The sequence below is a fragment of the Artemia franciscana genome, chromosome 2 (assembly GCF_032884065.1).
Source record: "Artemia franciscana chromosome 2, ASM3288406v1, whole genome shotgun sequence".
In the NCBI taxonomy this organism is placed as follows: domain Eukaryota; kingdom Metazoa; phylum Arthropoda; class Branchiopoda; order Anostraca; family Artemiidae; genus Artemia; species Artemia franciscana.
Window position 1 is genome coordinate 1,217,639 of NC_088864.1, and position 21,773 is coordinate 1,239,411.

Consider the following 21,773-nt stretch of genomic DNA (forward strand, 5'->3'; position numbering starts at 1 on the left):
AAACACAAAATTTGCCTCCTCCTCTTCCAATATTTTCTTGAGTTTGTGCCCCTGATTAGACCCAGAAAATGAATAAAAACCTTGATCTAGTCGTTACAACACAATGAGTGTGTAACTAATCCCTAGATCTTGTTTATTAAGTGAAAATTCTAAGCTTGAATGCGACATTTCTGGACAAAACATTTGTTCAAGCCGTTGGTTGCAAATATTATTATATTAAACAAGTCCACTTTTACAAATTTTGCAGAATAAAAATTAACAAATCTTGCTAAAAACTATATGATTATTTAGATAAGTTAATCTATTCTAGTCTTTAGGATCCTAAAATAGAAATAATAATAAAGCATTACCAAAAATATTGATTTGTAGTAAAAATTGTCATTTCTTTTTATATTATGCAAAATTTGACAAAGTGAGCTTATCCTTATTTAGCGTAAAGTTTCAGCATTATCCTTGCGACTAGAGGCGTAGCTAATACTTTCAGCGCCCTGGGACAATGTTGGCTTTTGTGCCTTTCTTCCATCCCTTTCCCATATCAAATTGTTGACGGAAAAATAACCAAAACTTCAATTTAGCACTCCCTCAGAGGCTGAGCCCGGGGACAGCCACCCCTTTGCCCTCTAGCAATGCAACTGCTTGGGGGTGTAATAAATGCTATCTCAAAGTTATCTATGTAGCTTATTGAACATAGTCTGGAATTTATTAAAAAATTTATTCATTAAATTTATTTATTAAAAAAAAGAGTGGGAATGTGTCACTGCTAAAAAAAATTTCTTTCTTATGATACACTAAGTGACCATGACAAAAGAAAAAGAAAAAAGTCTTCGTAAGGAACAAAACCGGACATTACCAATCACGGGATTTGTGGAACCGGAATTCAGATTGGAATTCTGGAACCTGAATGCAAACGAAAAGCGGGTTTATATAGAATGACTTGAGATGAAAATAATTACTTCTTTATTCACAGATTCTTGTCTGCTTGTTCTTCTTTACAGTTAACTAACCACCGGTTTGATTATTTTTCAATTTGTAAAATTACTCAGGGATTTGCCGAGGAGGTTTTTGTTCGGAGGTCTAGCAAGTACTCTCTGAAGTTAAAGCTGCACCTGCGCAGCAACGTTGTGATCTCCATATGTACTTGTTGATTTGGATCCTCGAGCCTGTCTAGGGCTTTACAGAAAAGGTCACTTGGGTTCGAGAACAACTGCCAGCGAAGAACACTTGCGATTCGTTGGGGTGATTGAGCACCTACCAGCCAGATCTGGTTTCTCATAAAGCAGCCTCAGATAATCGACGAAGTTTAACTAAGTTTAACTTAGAAAGTGGTGACACTCGGGTCACATCACTTGAATGAGCTATGGGCAACTTCCCTGTGACTTTTAGTGTTGGATCCCCCCCAGGCCTCTGGAAGAGTGGTAGACAATTGATCACCATTGATTGTTCTCTCGAGGATGAGGCAAGAGTTCTAAGAACATCCCTCAATGAGTTGATATTTTGCTCGGGATCGTCCGACGCAGGGGTCAACCATTGCTGCCTTATACGCCACTAAGCGTTGGAGGATCTAAGTGTAGGTAAGTGAGAAAGTTTCTATTGGAAGAGATTGTGCCAGCTAAGCTGTGATGTTGCGATAAACAAATTTTGTTCAAAATGAAACAAATTTGTGAGTAATATAAAAGAAACAACAAAAAAAGGTAATTCAAACATCCTTACACATCCAAAATAAGTATTTGCTGCACAATTTTGGTGTTTAACGTGTTAAATTTTTAAAGTAGACAATATTTTCAGGACGAAATAGTAGATGACAGAAATTGTCTGGCCTTCTAGAATCTCAATCCACTGAATTGCAGTTGAAGAAGTTCGTTTCGAAAATTGTTCAATCAAATTCTTCTTCGTCTTCAACAAAATCTTCTGGACAATGCCCTTTACAGACAGTAAAATGTCCTAATAATAAGGAATCGTTTACTAATCTTTATTCTTCAGCCCTTAATGTTTTTCCCCCTTATAGAAATGGTTGAAACCTGGAGGTCGAGTGCTCATATCCGATTATTGTCGTGGTGAACAAGAACATTCCGAAGATTTCACCCGATATGTTTCTCAGCGTGGCTATCATCTTCTGACGGTTCAGCAGTACGGAGAAGTCCTTTCAACGGTTGGATTCAAGGAGGTTGAAGCTATTGATAAAACCTCTTTCTTCATTGATATACTCAAGAAGGAAGTTAAAAACTTCCATGCTAAAAAAGATGAATTTGTCAAGGTAAGTTTTGGCCTTAAAGTTTATTTTGAATTTGTTCTACATAAATGTTAAGCCTAACTAGGTATCATGAGTATCAGCAGAAACTGTTCAATGGAGAAGGTCGGAGGGTGGACGACAAGAGTATGAAATGTTCTTGAGAGAGAAATCAAGCCCGCACCAATTTTAGATGTGGTATAAAGGTTTGGAAAACCTTTTTTTTCTAGAAATTTTCATTTCCCGAAGTTTTTATGGGACTTGGTATTAACCAAGTGACATATAGAAATCACAAATTCTGTCGGTCTGTCGGTCCCAGTTTTGCTACTTTAGGCACTTCCAGGTAAGCTAGGACGATGAAATTTGACAGGCGTATCAGGGACCGGACCATATTAAATTAGAAATAGTAGTTTTCCCGATTTTACCATCTGAAGAGGGGGGAGTGGGGGCCCCGTTAATTTGGAAAAAATAGAAAAATTGAAGTATTTTTAACTTACGAAAGGTTGATCAGATCTTAATGCAATTTGATGTTTGGAAGGGTATCGTGTCTCAGAGCTGTTATTTTAAATCCTGAACGGATCTGGTGACATTTGGGGGGGGGGGGGAGTTGGGAGGGGGAAACCTAAAACTTTGAAAACACTTAGAGTGGAGGAATCGGGATGAAACTTGGCGGGAAAAATAATCACAAGTCCTAGATACATGATTCACATAACCGGAACGGATCCACTCTCTTTGGTGTAGTTGGGGGGGGGGGGGGGTTAATTCTGGAAAATTAGAAAAAATGAGGTATTTTTAACTTACGAACGGGTGATGGAATCTCAATGAAATTTGATATTTAGAAGGATATTGTGTCTCAGAGCTCTTATTTTAAATCCCGACCGGATCTGGTGACATTGGGGGGGGGGGAGGGGGAACCTAAAATCTTGGAAAAAACTTAGAGTGGAGGGATCGGGATGAAACTTTGTGGGAAAAATAATCATAAGTCCTGGATACATGATTGACATAACCGGAACGGATCCGCTCTCTTTGGGGTAGTTGGGGGGGGGGGGGGTTAATTCTGAAAAATTGGAAAAAATGAGGTATTTTCAACTTACGAACGGGTGATCGGATCTCAATGAAATTTGATATTTAGAAGGATATCGTGTCTCACAGCTCTTATTTTAAATCCCGACCGGATCTGGTGACATTGGGGGGGGGGGGGAGTTGGGAGGGGGAACCTAAAATCTTGGAAAACACTTAGAGTGGAGGGATCGGGATGAAACTTGGTGGGAAAAATAAGTACAAGTCCTAGATACATGATTGACATAACCGGAACGGATCCGCTCTCTTTGGGGTAGTTGGGGGGGGGGGGGTAATTCTGAAAAATTAGAAAAAATGAGGTATTTTTAACTTACGAACGGGTGATCGGATCTCAATGAAATTTGATATTTAGAAGGATATCGTGTCTCAGAGCTCTTATTTTAAAAGTTGGGAGGGGGAACCTAAAATCTTGGAAAACACTTAGAGTGGAGGGATCGGGATGAAACTTGGTGGGAAAAATAAGTACAAGTCCTAGATACATGATTGACATAACCGGAACGGATCCGCTCTCTTTGGGGTAGTTGGGGGGGGGGGGTAATTCTGAAAAATTAGAAAAAATGAGGTATTTTTAACTTACGAACGGGTGATTGGATCTCAATGAAATTTGATATTTAGAAGGATATCGTGTCTCAAAGCTCTTATTTTAAGTCCCGACCGGATCTGGTGACATTGGGGGGAATTTGGAGTGGGGGAACCTAAAATCATGGAAAACGCTTAGATTGGAGGGATCGGGATGAAACTTGGTGGGAAAAATAAGTAGAAGTCTTAGATACGTGATTTACATAATTAGAACGGATCCGCTCTATTTGGGGGGGGGGAGTTAATTCTGAAAAATTAGAAATAATGAAGTATTTTTAACTTACGAAGGAGTGATCGGATCTTCATGAAACTTCATATTTAGAAGGACCTCGTGACTCAGATCTCTTATTTTAAATCTCAACCGGATACAGCGTAATTGGAGGGGGGCAGTTGAGGGGAACCGAAAATACTTAAAGCGGTGAGATCATGATGAAACTGGATGGGAAGAACAATAACCTGTCTAAGACACATGACTGACATAATCGGACCGGATCTGCTCTCTTTGTTGGAGTTGGTGGGGGGGGGAGGGGGGTAATTTTGAAAATTGAGGTATTTTTAACTTACGAAAGGGTGACCAGATCTTAATGAAATTTGATATTTAGAAGGGTCTTGGGCTTTAAAGCTCTAATTTTAAATTCCGACCAGATCCTGTGACATTGGGGGGAGTTGGAGGGGGAAACCGGAATTCTTGGAAAACGTGAAAATTGGGGTATTTTTATTTTACGAATAGGTGATCGGATCTTAATGAAATTTGATATTTAGAAGGAATTCATGTCTCAGAGCTCTTATTTCAAATCCCGACCAGATCTTTTGACATTGGGGGGTGTTGGAGGGGGAAATATTGGAAAACACTTGGAGTGGAGGAATCGGGATGAAGCTTGGTGGATAGAATAAGCAAATGTCCTTGATACGTGATTGACGGAACCGTACTGGATTCGCTCTCTTTGGGGGAGTTGGGGGAGGGGTTCATTGATTTGGCGAGTTTGGTGCTTCTGGACGTGCTAGGACGATGAAAATTGGTGGGCGTGTCAGAGAGCTGCAAAAATTAGCTTGATAAAGTCGTTTTCCAAGATTCGACCATCTGGGGGGCTAAAGGGAGAGGAAAAATTAGAAAAAATTAGGTATTTATAACATACGGGTGATCGGATCTTAATGAATTTTGATGTTTAGAAAGACATCGTGACTCAGAGCTCTTATTTTAAATCCTGACCTGCATTAAGCCTCTTATTTTCCTTTTAAATCAATCTAATGATTCATAGAATTTCGCTAGAGCTCATACCATCTGGTCTCTGGGCTCTTAGCTCTTCTTGCCTCGTCACAAGTGCCATATGAGCTCTTAGCTCTTGTTAATTCCCTTAGTTTCACATACAAATTCGGGCTTTTGTGGAAAAGTAGAAGGGGTGAAATTACATGGGTTTATCCTCCCTCCTGTATGAGATAATACTAGCTCAGACCAGAAACGTCACTGCTCATAATATTTGAGGAGCGGGATGAGCCAACTGTCTGGTCATTTTTAATGATGACCGATTTGAATGATCGTGTTAATAACAAAGAGAGAATTTATTAAAAAAAAAACAATAAAAAAGAAATATTTGCCAATAATCCCCATCGCTTGTGTGGCTATTCTTGTAACTACCAAACAAGTCACACATCAATGGATTCACCTAAAAAAAACGAAAAGAAAAAAGAAGATAAAATCTTCTTTCTTTACCATCTGAGAGCGACCTTCTCCCATTGATTTTATATCATTTTTCCATGCATTGTGCAGAGCATAGTTAATATGTTGAAGTAACACAAGGTCTTTAAGAAAATCCCGCTGAAATAAACCTCCAAAAACCTCCTTTGTATAAGAGTATATTGTAAGGAAATATGTAACCTGGGCAACAGGCCCGAAAAAGGGATTAAAAAAAAAGTCAAATCCACGTACGATGGTGGTACCTCTTTTATGACCCCTATTTCATATATTTCATCATTTATTAGTTTAATTCATGTTTTTAATTCTTTTATTTACATTTTCATTAGGTAGAATCTCCTCTTGTATAATCTACCGTACACTTTTTGTATTAATATTATTTTGTTCGGTATGTACCCTAATTAATCTTAACATTGCATGCTCGTGGTTGTTTTATGGAGGCTCCTTTGGCTTTGAGTCATTTTCCTTGATAATGTACCTTTCTAAGAGAATTTTGCGAGGAAATATGTAAAATGTATTGATATCAGCCATTATTCCTTTTTCGTAGTAGACTCCAACCCTTTTGTGAAAATCTCCCCAAATCCTAACTTAAGCTTTGGGTATAAATCCTTATGAAATTATTTAAACAATCATTTTACCCTAAATAAGCAAGGGGAAAGCCGAATCATTTCTGGGGTAGCTGTTAAAAACAGTAGTATACTCGTTTAGCCCACGTGAAATATAACTATAACTTCCTGTCTACAGGGATCCTAGAACACATTAGATTTCCCGATATAGTTTTCCCTAATATTAAATATTAAAATATTTAATAAGATATTAAATCTTATTATAGATTATTAAAATCTTATAATATAATCTTATAATAAGATTATTAAATCTTATAATATTTAATATCTTATTAAATATTTAATAAGATATTAAGATAAGATATTCCCGAATCTATATTCTCTGATTAGCACTATTTCATACATTTTCTTGTTTATTAGTTTGATTTTATGTTTTGGAAAATTCAGTGAGGAATGTATCACCAATCACCATCAGCTATTATTTTCTTTTTCACAGATCTCCTACCCTCTTGTGAAAATCTTCTGAATTCTGCCTAAATATTGGATATAAGCATAGCCAAGATAAATGAGAAAGAATTCACGGCAAATTAGGGGCAGTTATAAAAAGCAATAGAATACCAGTAGAAACTATAGGAAATATATCTATGATGTTTCAAAACCTTCTGCAAAGAGGAAATCCAAACATTTTAGATTTGTCGTTGCGGTTTTACCATAAGCTGAAGTAATATTATAGTTTTAATAAATTTCACCTTAAGGCCCGAGGCGCACATGGAGTTTTACTGAGCGTTTCTTAGAGGTTCATTAGATTTGTATTGCGACGTACACATCGGGCGGTAACAAAACGTTTGGTAAAACAAACGTAAACTGCAATGCAGCCGACCACTGTCACTACAGTAAACGAACGGAAATGTAAACGATCGTTCATATCAACGGCTTCGGTGTAATTGCGACCTTTGGAACTAAATGGAACCGCTGATGAGAGATTGTGGTTGCAGAGGGTACATTATGGAAAAAAGACTAAATTGGAAGTCGAGAATGAATTTCTTTTCCTGGGAAGGGAGATGATAATTATACAAAAATAGATGGATAATTTGATTAGCAAGTGTGCCTAGAAATTCAAGAAAGTTTGAAGTGTCAGGATGTTGGACCCAAATTAGCCCTTGTCTTCGACCCTAAACATATCAGATCCTATTTGTCATAAATAAAAAAAAAGAATGAGTGTTAATTCAATTTATGTGCTTATCTAATATCTATGATAACTATTATAAGCTATTATAGTTTATAGTTTAAACTATTTAAGATCTGTTATGATCGACTGATGTTGCGACGGTAGAATATTTACCGCCCAGTGTGTATGCACTAGAGTAGCAACGACTAAAAAACGTTCAGTAAAATGCCAGGTGTGCCTCGGCCCTAATAACCATCTAATAATATTTTTTATAGAAGAATTATACAAAAGTTTTTTCTTTAATCTGTTTTTTTTATTTACTGCAATTCTTTTTTTCCTTATAACAAGGCGGTACTTATTAATGTTTGCTTTTTTTTCTTTTAGGCTCGTAAATTGCTATTTGGTATTTGAACTTTAGATTTAGGCTCGTAAATTTTCTTTTAGGCTATTTTTTTTCTTTTAGGCTATTCGGTATTTTGATTCAGTGATGCGAAAGATACCGTAGTCATTCCACTTTACATATACTTTGTTAGATTAATTGATATACCATACTGGTGTATATTTGTATTTATTAATCTACGGTACTTGTCCTTTGCTGTGAGATTAATTGTTTATACAATCCCTTTTTTACATTTCAGGAATTTTCTGAGAGAGACTACGATTACATTTTGGAAGGCTGGGAGGCGAAAGTTAAGCGTTGTTCTGCTGGTGATCAGGCCTGGGGTCTCTTCATTGCGAACAAACCCCAGTAAGGAAACAGTACAAAACATTTTTTTTACTATATTTTAAATGGGCGATTAAACGATTTCTGACAATGTGTATCTATTTTATTGTCATTAAAGTTGAGAAATGTTAACCTGAATTAACAACAACAAAAATATGTATACAGGATGATATATACTTGTTTTCAGTTTTAGTAATGCTCTTTACTATCATTTGAAAACTTTTTTCAATTTAATATGGTTCAAGGTATAAAACCTGAACTAAATGAGCCTGGCATGTTTTTTGCAAATTCCACATTAGAAGGTCATGAACTCTCCTAAATTTTAGTAACCAAAATTTAGTTGGAATGGACAATGATCGGCATATCGATATTTAACGTGAAATGGGATTTTTGATCGTCATGTTTAAACAATATCAGTAGATATCATGAAAAATTCGTGGGCATGGAAACACTTGCAAGAACCTGGCTTACGAGAATGTTTTACGTTAAAAAAGTACGTAGCTCTTTTATTGGCTAAGCGCGTTTATCACATTGTTTTATGTTGCATTAGGTTCGCAAAAAAGTAGATTTGTTTGCGATTGTTTGACTTTTTTGTATTTGGCCTGTCATAGGCCATTTCACGTACCCCGTGGTACGGTCCATCTTGAGGAAGCAGTAATTTGAAATTACTATACTTCTTAGCCAGTGTTTCCGCTTCTAAAAATAGTTTAGAATAGACTACTTTATTTGGAACATTTTCCCTCTAAAATGCTAGATTTAGTTTAATGCTTTATTTCTACTTAAAATTCCAATTTCAAGTTTATCTTGCGGAGCTTAAAGATTTTGGTTACGGAAATACCAATTTCGAATAAAACAGTGATATTCAGCGGAAAATTTGAAACAAAACAGCCAACGCTCAAAAACGTGCCAATATGGGTAAGAAAAGAAATAATCATGTTTATGTTCTCCCGTATCTATGAAAAGTGACCCAAACTGAGTGGTGGTACCTCTGGACTGGACATTAGAATTTTCGAGTAAAAAGTCTTATTATAATTTTAGGGGGTATTTATATCCACTGAAGGGCACTTTTTTCTTGACAAAGAGTTAATAGTGCCTTGATTCCTCTATATTTCTGTAAGCAGTTTAGCCCAATAGTTTCTTAACAAACTCTATTGATCTCACAATCGACAGGAATTGAGCTGCCAAGAATTCCGCATTCTTTATTAGACAACATTCAAGCCATCATCCACTAATGGACCAGACTTGACCAAAGAAGACGATTGGAATTGTTAAGTGATTGCTCAGAAAGCGGTACAGAAACATTTTGTTTAAGTTAGTCTACCAGTTTCCATTTCATCATAATATTTACAGCTTCGCTGATGCTCTAGGCCCAAAAAGTCACATCAGGGGGTGTTATTCTACCATTTTGGCCTTCTATTTTGTCAAATACTTGAGCGATTCGTTGGGCCTTTAAAAATCGTGAAAACTAGAATTTGTTATGGGACCCTCATTATCGGCTACCGCAACACTCAGTCTCTTAGAATAGGGAAATGCTCACTAGTTTTGTTGGTATTCAATAATACTAGAGGACTCTCCACAAACATTATCGGTCCACCGAGTCAAATGCCATTTTGAAGTCAATAAATAGTAGATATAGCTTGTTGTTCCACTCGTTTGATTCCTCAGCAAGCGTTCTCAGTACAAATATTAAGTCAGAGCACAATCTGTCGGCTAAATCCATGCTGCTTTTCTTGCAGATGTATATCTAGTCCATCTCGAATGTTGTACAATTCAGTGGAAGTCGATAGTCTACATGGTACTTGGAGAAGGTTGATACCTCTCTGTGTTTCCCTTTTTGAAGATTTTTACCGATATCCCCTTGGTCCATTCACGAGGAACCCTCTTTATATTTCATATATTGGTGAAAACGGCGATTCATGCTAAGAGGCACGTTCTTATTGAATGCTTCAGAATTTCTGCTGAGATTCCATCTATGCGAGGAACTCGTTCGTGTTTTAGTTTTTTTGCTATATACACCTCAGACCTCAGCAGACCTTGGCGTATTTGTATTGATGTTGAGCTGTAAAAAGAGTGATTCTGCTGCTCTGTCTCCCACTCATCTCATGAGTCAGCCGGTAAACAGTTTTAGAGTCACCCTTTCTAGCAGCTTCCTCTGCTAAAACAGCTTTATTTTCGAGGAAAAGTCTTTTATCCTTCCAAGCACTCTTTTCAATTTCTTTGTCCTTTTCCATGTAGAATAGCTCTGAAGCTGACTGTGCAGGTCATGTGGTAGGATAGAGAAATGTCTGCTTAAGTACCTCACGCTCGTCAATCAACTTCCACTTAGTGTCAGAGATCCACCTTTTCTTTTGTTTCTTCTTGAAACAGATTTTCTTCGGCAGCCGTAGTGTATACCCTTTTTACGGTGTTCCACTTACGGTGTTTTTTTGCTATATACACCTCAGACCTCAGCAGACCTTGGCGTATTTGTATTGATGTTGAGCTGTAAAAAGAGTGATTCTGCTGCTCTGTCTCCCACTCATCTCATGAGTCAGCCGGTAAACAGTTTTAGAGTCACCCTTTCTAGCAGCTTCCTCTGCTAAAACAGCTTTATTTTCGAGGAAAAGTCTTTTATCCTTCCAAGCACTCTTTTCAATTTCTTTGTCCTTTTCCATGTAGAATAGCTCTGAAGCTGACTGTGCAGGTCATGTGGTAGGATAGAGAAATGTCTGCTTAAGTACCTCACGCTCGTCAATCAACTTCCACTTAGTGTCAGAGATCCACCTTTACTTTCGTTTCTTCCGGAAACCCATTATTTCTTCGGCAGCCGTAGTGTATACCCTTTTTACGGTGTTCCACTTCATGTCAATGCTTTTCTTGTTCGCTATCTTCCACTCCTCTGGCATCACATTTATTTCTTAGATTCATAAAAAACTCTTTGCGCACTTTACGGTCGTGCATTTTTCTACATCATAGGTCTGAACTGGGGTTCTGAGAAGCACAAAGTTTGATCTGGACGCGAGCAACCATATGTGTATGATCGGACTGTGCGTCAGTTCCTCTGTATTCACATATATCTAAAAGGGTTGTATGCCATTTGCAGGAGATCAGACAATGATCTATCTGATTCCGAGTTAAGCCGTCTGGTGACGTCCATGTGTATGTATTGTTTTGTGGTCGAAAAAGGTCTGGCAACGAAAATATCATTGCTTAGGGCATAGTCTACTAGTAACGCGCCATTTTCATTTATGTCACTGAGTCCATACTGTCCTAGAGCTTCAGGACAATACTGGCGATCACTTCCTACTTCGGCATTTAAATAACCAAGAACACACAGCACATCATGCTTGGGGATGTCTTTAGTAACTGCCTATGATGGTTCGTAGAACCTGTCTTTGACATCCTCACCCGCATCATTTTTAGGCACAAAGTAAACGATCACTGAGGACTTTGTTTGCTCTGTAATAAATCGAGCTGTCATTATACTGTCATTCACAGGTGTCCATTTGAGCACATATCTATGAACTTCGGAGGAAAGCAGTCATCCTACCCCTGACCCATGATGGGTGTCATAACCAATATAAAATAACGCATATCCATCGTGTAGGTTCTCTTGTCCCGTACCTTTCCACCGAATTTCACTAATGGCCAGTATGTCAATATTGTGCTGATTCATCTCACTGTGAACTTGCTCAATCTTTGATAACCAAATCATAGTTCTCACGTTCCGATGTTCGCTGGTTGTTTTGCAGTCATGAATCGTTTCCAGTGGCGCACTGGGTTCGTTATCAGGGAAGAAGATTATTCATCTGAGGCTACTGTCGACGTTTCCGTTGTAGGGTCTTTTTTACAGAGACAGGTAGCAAATCTGTCACCTTACTCTCCTTCTTTATCATGGCTCGGGACAGCCTATGACGTCAATGAGGCTGATATAAGGTGGAGCTAAGGGCCATAGTTTTGTAGTATCTGAAGTACTGTAAAATTGTATCAAATAGCACATTGTGTAGGTGTACACATATATATATATATATATATTACATGGCGTACAATATATAGAAATTTAATGGTCAACAGTTTTATTTTTATATTGCAGGATATGTAAAACAGGGATAAGATATGTTTACTTCATGTTTATTTATTTTTTGTCAACAATTCAATTTTTCTTCTTTGATATAAACACTAGTGTCAATGGGAAGTGAGGCACTTGCTCTCCTCTCTAGATTTTTCCATTCCCCTACTACGATTTTGAAAAAAAACCCTTTTTGGGGTATTTTTACTGAAAATGCTTCTTCTGTATTTTCATTGAAAAAGATAAAAACCACATTTTCGGCCTCCCTTCTTAAAGAATACATTTTGCCCCCTTATATTTTTGACTTGATATTATAGAAAGGGTGTAATAAAATTTTAGATGGTGCTCAAGTCGTTACTTTTAAATTTATTTGAAAATCTAACACATGAAGCTCTAACTATGGAGGTAGATGAAAGCTTTGAAAATGTACTTGCAGGAAATGGCACAATCGCAAGTGTAACAGTTTCATTGCATCCGCTAGTCATCATGAATATTAGTGAGCATTGGACAAGAATAAGGGCTCAGGAAGGATCACCAAAGCAAGGTAGGCTAGTTTAGAATTTAGAAAAGCACCTTTTGCTAGCCTTGGCTTAGTTGTTTTTCAAGCTGTCTACAAGATTTATTAGGTGAAATCCTAGTTTAGCTACTTTTGTCCATCTTGGAAAGGGATTTGGTTAAGTAAATGAAACTTACAGGGATGGTCCTAGGCCTACTGACTAAATGTTCTGGGAAGGTCCTTATTTTGAAATACCTATCTCTGCTCCTTCTCACTCTAGAAGACACTGAACTTTGATGACATGAAATGAAATACAATTTATGAGGTTTCACTTATAGATAAAACTTACAGTAATGAATCCAGGTCTAAAAACACACTCTGGGTAGGTATTGCCAAGCTTCCATATTAAACCCCTTCTGATTCTTAAGTCTTAGAAATTTGCCAACTTCACAGGTGAATCAATTGGAATTTTGGCAAACAACATTTTGCCTTGATTCTCAGTCATCAACTTCTTTTTCTCTGGCTCTTGTTTTAGCATATAATTCCTGTTATTGAGTAGGATTTTAAGCCATAGTCCATGACAATGGTGTTTTTCCTAAATCTAAAAATGTATTTGAAGATCTTTGAAACCTCATAAATTGGGATTAAGCAAAGCTGTGAAGCTGAAAAGTTTTCTTGTAGGCTACTTTACTTAATATAAGTAGATTATCTGTTATGCATGGTTTCACTCTCATATCATATAGATTTTTAAAGATCAGTACCCCCTAGAGAGAGAAGGAATAGAGTAGGTACTTCAAAGGTACCTAATATGCTTTCATCTGCTAAGGTATGTATCATGCTCACAGATAGAGTTTTAGGCTTTGGTGTTCTATTGTATATTTTGCAGCTGTAGGCAAGGATGAGCAGCATCCCCCAGCAGAAAACTCATTGCTCCTTGGAAATACTCAAAAGTACAGCTATTCTCTGATCTAAGTTTTTTGCTACATCCAAGCTCATAACCTATTCTGGTGTTTACTCTTTGTTTTAAATTTATATTTCCAGTGTTTTCTTTCTCTCAAAATATTACCCTCTCTACATTTGTTTGTTTTTGACAATCAGGGTGTTTTTTTGCAGCTATTTTAGTTTATTTATGATGGATTGCCTATGATAATTTGACTTTTTTCATTAGTTTGATTCTTGCTGAATCTGATCAATGATTAGGATAGGCAGTGCTGCCTTTAGAAAAATGTGTTACCACATCAAAGTTCATTAAATTATTCTATATCAAAGGCCAACTGTTCATTAAAATTTTATTATTATTACTGATACTAGTACCAAGAGGTAGGTACTTCAAAATAGCTTTCCAGGACATGTTTGAATATATAGATCCATCCCTGACAGTTTCATTTCCCTACCCTAAACCTTTTCCAAGATAGCCATAAGCAGCTTCTCTAGAATTTTGCCATAATAGTCTGTAGTCCAAAAAGTGTGTGAAAAAAAAGGCCTAACCTGGAACAAATTACAATAGAAATATATGTTTTTTTAGGTTGAGGTTGATTTTCAGGAGGTGAAATTCATGTTCCATGTAAAGGAATACAATAACATAATAGGTCTCTAGAATAGGATGCTAGATCACAGTGATTATAAAAGTCACCTTTATTTGGCTGTAAAATTAAGACTTTCTTTTTCTTATATTATTTCTTTTCTTATATTTTTATACTTTTATTATTTTATACTTTTCTTATATTTCTTTTTTTTATATTTCTTATATTATTAAGACTTATCTTTTTAGGTTGAATGATGAATGTATTGTAAATTACTTTTAAACTTTGAATTGTCAATATGAATAGTATCATTAGCAAAGAAAAAATTGTGGAATAGTTTAGCAAGGTCATTTTGGGAGAAAAGGGTGCTCACTTGGTGAATGAAGCTAGTTGATCAAGGAAGCATGAAGTTGTCACAGCAGTTATTGGGGATTATCTCCATAACTCATGCAGTTCCAGCTTCCCCATATGCTCTTCTTGGATGAACTTTGTCAGTATGTCTATCATTTTCTATATATTGTATTTGTAGTTTTGCTGTATGTGATTTTTCTGAAAGTGAATTTTTAACAGTAAAAAATTTGTTGGCAACTTCTTTCCTCTATATATCATGCATGTCTGTGTGACCTTCCAATGCACCAAAATAAACAATGAAGAACTCCAATGCTGGTTGGAGGCACTGTATATTTTTTTCACATCTATGGAATGGTGCCATAAAGTTCAGTGAAGAGGAGTGTGTTCAGTGCCAAGTCAGTGAGTATGTGTCCTCAGATAGCTCTGGAATAAGCTTTCCCAGGAAGGATGTATAGAACAGTATTTGGCACATATATTATTTCCAATGTGTCTTGAACTCCAGAGCCTTCCATAATCTGTCCAATATCCATAAGGGAACTCATGAGGATGTGGAAGTTATTTAGTAGCAGGACAATTTTTGATTAGACTTGTTCTTGTCTCAACAGCAATAATGATAACAGCTTTCCAATAAAGCGGCTGATTGAAGGTCAGTACTGGAGTTGCACTGTATCTGGAACAATGTTTGCAAACAAGGCTGAGTATAGAGTAGATATAAAATGGGATTACTTGGTCTCATATCTGTCATGGGCACAAAGAGAATAGAGCCTTTCCCTCTTTAAGAGCCTGACTGCATATCAACATGCAGCTCACTTTTAGCTCCCTGCCAGCTAGGCAAGGGTGCATGAAAACGTCTGGACATCTTCCATAGCAAGCTGCATTATTTTGAGGGATCCAGAATTAAACTTTGTGATTGAAGATTGTACAGAAGGTTTGGTTGTCCTAATGTCTGTCTGAGATGCTTAATGGGAATTCAGTTTGGTTCCCTCATCTGCCTTAACATAACAAATCTTCTTCCCATAAGTACTGCTGAAGACCTCAACAGTGGCATCACAGAAACAATTATGCTTATTCATGAAAAGTGTCATTCCCATCAAGGGTTTGAACATTGTTGTTGATGTTATCAGCTGTGTGCTGCATGCAAAAATTTCTTCCAGTCCTTCTATATTTGTGCTTTTAGAAAGCACTGCATTACACTCAAAGAGCTTTGTCTTGTAAAATAATGTGCTGAAACCCATAGCACTGGGAATTTCAATTAGAAAGTAGCTGCTAAACTGATGATGCAACTGGACAGCTAATCCAATCTAAAGAGGTAGTCTGATTGCCTTTGGCTGACAGGCTTGTAACATGCACAGACCTGTTGATGCAACCTTCCTGTCTGTTTTGTCTCCTTCAAACAGAGTGTTGAGTTGAGACAAAGCCACAATGATGAGGGCAGGTATTTGAGGTTGTCTGTTATCCCCCCAAGATTTTCAGGTTTGGGATACACCTCCATTACTTGTTTAATACCTTTGACATCACTTTTGATTGTAGCTACTGCAGATTGGACAATAGCTCCCTTCTCCAGTTCCACATTGACATTTTTTGGCTTTAACTAATGCTCATGGAGAATAGCATGAGCTGCAGCTTTTAGCATAATAACACTTAGTCTGCCATTTATATCTCCAAATACTGTGCTTTTACCAATTATCTCTTGGATTTTCCATGTATATTCTACTATATCCAGGTTCCTCTGAATTGCCTATTAGCTTGTTCATCATACTAACAAGATCATTCAGTGCTAGCTGCTCATCATTGTTAGCGTGGAAAAACTTGAAATCTTTCTTGAATTCCTTGTTCTGATTCAAGTTCTGAGGTTGACTAGATTTTCGTTTTTGAGACTGTGAAGGAATTTGGCTGTACTTGTTAGTGATATTATGTTCTGTTAGAAAGTTTAAGTAGCAGGATGTTTGGTAATCTACATCAGCACTGTGTAGGTCAGTAATGGCAGCAAGAATTCTAGTCATCACTGCTCCTGACCAGTCATTATTTCTTTTTCCACAAACCTCTCTTAGTGTATTTTCAATGTCTCTCAGTCTAACCTTGAAGCTGTCTTCCTTCTTCTTTGTTCTGTCAAAGGTAACTAGAGCAAACGAGACAGTCGCATTTTAGGTTGAAGTTTCCTAATAAGTAGGAAAATTCTTGCCTCTGACTTTGTTTCACCTGCAACAACAATGACAAGTACTGTTCAGTAGATTTCTTGTTTGTGAAGCTAAGCCTGCATGACTTATGGACAGGATCCCCGATAACTTCTGTGACAATAACTTCTTCACAATTCCTTGATTGACTAGCTTCACTCACTGAGTCAACTCTTCAAATGACCTTCCTCAACTCTTCCACTATTTCTTCTTTGAAAATGATAAAATTCATATCAGTAGTCTACTATATATCCATTGATCAACCTAAAAAGATAAATGAAAGTTTTAGTTTTATGATCACATAAAGGTGATCTTTGTAATCACCATGGTCTAGTACTGCATTGTTTGAAAAAACCACCATGTATTTAGAAAGGACATAAAATAAGGAATCTAGTGGTATTTTTTTTAATATTATGTCTTCTTAGAAGATCCAGTAAACTGCAATGTCTCCTTATATTCATTGTTTATTGATCATTGTAGGCTATTAAGAAAGTTTGCTGAATGGATAATCAAATGCTATTGTTCTTTTGCTATTAAAATGTTTCCTCCAGGAAATGAACCTTGACAAGAGATTACCCTTCTACATTTATCAATCAAACTCACACTAGCAGATCTAGATCCGAATCTTGGGGGGGGGGGATATGACAATGTCACCAATAACTGACCAAATTGATAAGTTTATTTAAAAAAGAAAAAAGAACATAATGAGAGTGCCAGAAAAATCTAGTGGGCCCAGCGTCCCTCCAGGGCTTCCTGTAAACTCATAGGGTAAACAATTGCTTTCTGGACAAATTTTCTCTAATAGAATAACATTTAAAGTATTTGCTAGGGATCCATAGAAAGCCTATAATTATTGTATCTATTTAATTATATTAATGTATAATTATTATTATAATATATTTATTAATTAAATGTATTTTATTATAATTAATATAATTATTTTATAGTTATAATTACTATAATATATGATTATTATAATTATAATTAGCAGAAGAAAGCCTATAATTGTTCTTCCCTTGTATGCTTTAGACATAACATAATAATGAAATGGGTTTTATACCTATATAGAGACAAATTGTATGGTGTTCCCTTTTGTTTCTCTCAAGCTACTACACTTGGCGATATCCAAGTTTATTATTAAATTATTATATAATTAAAAGAGTGCTTGTGATGAAAATTAAGTGCTAATTTGGAACTGAACACAAACAAAAATATTGTATTGCAGCCTATTGATAGATAATACTGATAGATAGATAATTTTATTTGCAACAATTAAATAAATAAATATTACAAACCAGTGCACATGCCTGGTGGCATACTTTAGCACTGACAATGTTACAATGTTACATACACTAAGAGAATAAAAACTAGCACTGACAATATTACATACTTTAGCACTTACAATGTTACACTACGAAAATAAAACTTTAGCACTGATAATGTAGCACTGATACATACTTTAGATACTGATACATACTATACATACTGATACTGATACATACAAAGATTATAAAGACATACTTTAGCACTGATAATGTTACAATGCTACATTCACTACAAAAATAAAAACTAGCACTGACCATGTTACATACATTAGCACTGATAAAATAAAAATAAATCAAGCCAAAGTAAATACAAGCCTACAGTATCGGCATAAATATACAAAAAAATTCCCCGCAACATATTAAACACAAATCACTTAATCATTTGTTATTTAATTAAATATTTGAAAATTGTTATAACTTACATAGCTGATGATGTTTCTCTATGTTTGTAGGAGTATGTATAACTAACACTTTACTGAAACTTCAAAACAACATACAATCTTTTGTACAGCAGGAAACATTAATGCTTGGTAAATTTTATGGTTTAATAATACCTACCTTAAGTTACTTTAAATCGCGCTTGCTAGCAATATGGACGAATCTGGTGTGCACCAGTTGGTGATGATTGGGCTGCCAGAGTCGCCCAGTCCTTTTTGGTGTTATACTTTTTTCTTATATGTTAGTTTCATGTGTTCAGTCTAGCACTAGTTCCGCATAATCCTAAAATCATAGGACAATATTACCAGTTGGTTTATTTGCATTGTGTTTGTAAATATAGCTATGTTGAGTAGGCTCCAAAGCAATAATTCTTGTTTGTTTTAAATATCAACTTTGCTAAGTACTCCCTTCAGACATATTTTATTTTTTTATTAATTGACTATGTGACACAGGCTTGCTGACAATTACAAACATAGATAGATTCATAGATAGAACACAAGATATACTATGTAAGCTCAGCCAGAGTTGATCTGGTGCTAAATGGGTCCCTTGAGAAATCAATGGAAGTTTAACGGGAAGGGTGCTTTAGCTTTTGCTAGGGTGCTATCTTTTTACCTGAACAATATTTTAAAAGATTAGCTACCAACAAAGTGCTAAGTGTTCAACAGTTTTGGAGGGTCCTAGTTGGTGGCTGTATATACATTGGGGCTGTTTAAAATTAGATGACAATGTTGCCTATATGGAATTTGTAATTTTAAAATGCTAGTGTGTGCACTTTACTATAGTGTTTGGATTTTCTGATTTTTTTATATTCTATTTCAAGCTGTCTTTGATCAAAGCTAAAATTGTGTGTTAGATGCCAGTGGCTAGAGCGTTACCTTAACTCAACTTACATTCTATTAAAATTCAAGAAATGTTGGCCATACCATTGTAAAGTACATGCAACAAACGGTTTTTCTCTGAATGTACCACCTACCAGCACCCACTAAAAAGTTGCTACAATCAATCAATTCCTTAAAATTCAAATGGCAATAAGATAGTACAATGGTGCTGCTAATAGGTACAATATCTTATATAATCTGTTACGCCAATGGGGACCAGGGCCAGTAGTATCCCCTCACTTTGTTTAAGCACGCCCATAGCCATTACTCTTGTCCTCCTTTAACGATTTGAGATGATGAAGAAGTTTAACAGCAATTCCCTCAAGACACCGGAGTTAAGAACATCGCAATCTAACGATGAAATGGCAAGTTTTTGCTGTTCAGATATAAAAAAAACGGTCATTTTCATCGGGCTGGTAAATTGTGGCATGTTGGTTTCAGTTCCCGGGAGACATCAGAAGAAACGCTATTGGGGATTTTTCTTAAGTTAAACGATCGATTCTAGTGTCAACAGATATTTTTCCAGGAAAATGCCCAAAAAAACATTAGGTCTGATAATGTTCCCAGGGGGCGTCGTGTACCATCTGTAGTTTACCACGGTGGTATGAATTGCCAAGGAACATTGCAATCTAGCAATGAAATGGCAAGTTTCTGCTGTTCAAATGAAAACAGTTGTCATTTTTAGTTTATAAGTTATTTTTGTGGAAAAAATTGAAAAACTCCGAGGTGTAATAATGTGCTCCAGAGGGTGTCATCAGGCTGGTACATTGTGTCACGCTGGGCTCAAAAACCAGGAGTCATCAGAAGAAACGCTATGGGAGGTTTTTCATTAAGTTTAAAAGGTCGATTGTAGTGTAAACGGATGTTTTTATAGGAAATATCTGAAAATGCTTTAGGTGTGATAATGCATTCCAGAGGGTGCCAAATGTAAGCCATTGAGTGTTGTAGGCTGGGAACTGCCATGGAACATCGCAATGTAACAATGAAATGGCAAGTTTCCACTATTCAAGTAAAAATAATGGCCATTTTGTGCGCCAGAGCGTGTTATCGGGATGGCACGCTTTGTGCCACGCTGACCTCAATTGCCAGAAGTCACCAGAAAAAACGCTATTAGGAATTTTTCCTTAAGTTTAAACCATCGACTGTAGTGTAAACAGATATTTTTGCATGAAAATGCCCCAAAAATGCCATACGTATGATAATGCTTGCCAGAAGGCGCTGGGTGTCAGCCATTGAGCGTAATAGGTTGGGATTTGCCTTGGAAAATTGCAATCTAACAAAGAAATGGCAAGTTTCCGCTGTTCAAATAAAAGCAATCGTTATTTTTAGTTTTTAAAGTTATTCTTTGGGGGAAAAAAGGTGAAAAACCCTTAGCTGTGATAATCTGCGCCAGAGGGTGTCGTTTACCGTCTGTAGTTTGCCATGGTGGAATGAATTGCCATGGGGCTGATCATGTTGGGTGGTGGATTGCCAAAACAAGAACCACTAGACTTAAATCATATTTTTATCATGAAAATATCTGGAAAATGCCTTTGGAATGATGAGGGTGCTGGAATGATGAAGGTGGCAGATGGTAGTGTTTTCCATCCACAATTCAACACGTTGACGTGAATTGGATTGAACTAACATGTTCACAGCTTAAACGTAAGCTGGGAGGTGTTAAAAGAATTTTTTCGACGGAGGGAGGCTGAAATCCAACACTCAGTAAAAGAGACAGGTCATTTTCATTAAGACCTCACAGAAATCTTTTAATATGGTTCAAATTTGCCTCTAATAACAATCCTTCCCCTGTCCCTGGACTTTGTTGGTAGGGTCCCCCACCTTTCGCTAATTCACGCTTGTTTCGCTATATAATTTATCGTAGATCAGCTTTTTTTTACTTTTTGTTTTTCCGCTTGTTGAGTTTGATACTTTCTTCAGTGATTTCATGATTTTGTAATGTTTTTTAAAAATAAAACTGACATGTACAATAAAATGTTTGTGTCTTTTAAATTTCTGGTTCCAGGATAAAACTTCAATATATTTCACTAATGCAATTTAAGCATCTTGTAGCGTATGTACATAGGTATGCTTGTTCAAGATTTCCTTTAATATAAGTGTAAAAATCCGTGTAGTGAAGAGCAAATGAAAGACTTTTGATGGTACATGAAGTTATACTTCTAGCCAAAATGATACTCTTGCTTTTATTTCATCTCTGATAACTCATTCAAGTTCCAATAGAGTAAAAGACTCTTAATAAAAATGCTCTCAGAACAATTCCCAACATTACCTGATAGTAACCTCTAAAGCATTACTTAAGTTGCAGGTGTTCATCAAATGTAACCGATTTTTAGTAATCGATTCCCCCTACCCCCCTGCCGTGTCAATATTTCTAGCATAATAAAACATGCTATCCATTTAATCATTCTAGAAAGCAAGCAGGGAATTCCCCGTGCGTGGAATTGGCTACCACGTAGAAACTATTCCCCGAATAAAATTTTTTTTAGAAGGGCTTTCTTGG

The 21,773-nt window shown here is 36.5% G+C and overlaps 2 protein-coding genes across 4 annotated transcripts in view; both read left to right on the top strand.

Moving 5' to 3' along the window:
• The window catches only part of LOC136035681 (uncharacterized), a 54,323-nt gene extending 46,195 nt beyond the window's left edge, over positions 1–8,128 (top strand). For all 3 annotated transcript variants that reach the window (XM_065717620.1, XM_065717612.1, XM_065717628.1), the window contains exons 7-8: positions 2,006–2,254; positions 7,952–8,128. In XM_065717620.1, coding sequence (XP_065573692.1) covers positions 2,006–2,254; positions 7,952–8,065 — 363 coding nt within the window. In that variant the 3' untranslated portion in view covers positions 8,066–8,128. The remainder of the gene's footprint in view (positions 1–2,005; positions 2,255–7,951) is intronic.
• Positions 8,129–12,431: 4,303 nt separating this feature from the next.
• The window catches only part of LOC136035697 (COP9 signalosome complex subunit 6-like), a 50,056-nt gene continuing 40,714 nt past the window's right edge, over positions 12,432–21,773 (top strand). The window contains exon 1 of the mRNA XM_065717641.1: positions 12,432–12,629. Coding sequence (XP_065573713.1) covers positions 12,485–12,629 — 145 coding nt within the window. The 5' untranslated portion in view covers positions 12,432–12,484. The remainder of the gene's footprint in view (positions 12,630–21,773) is intronic.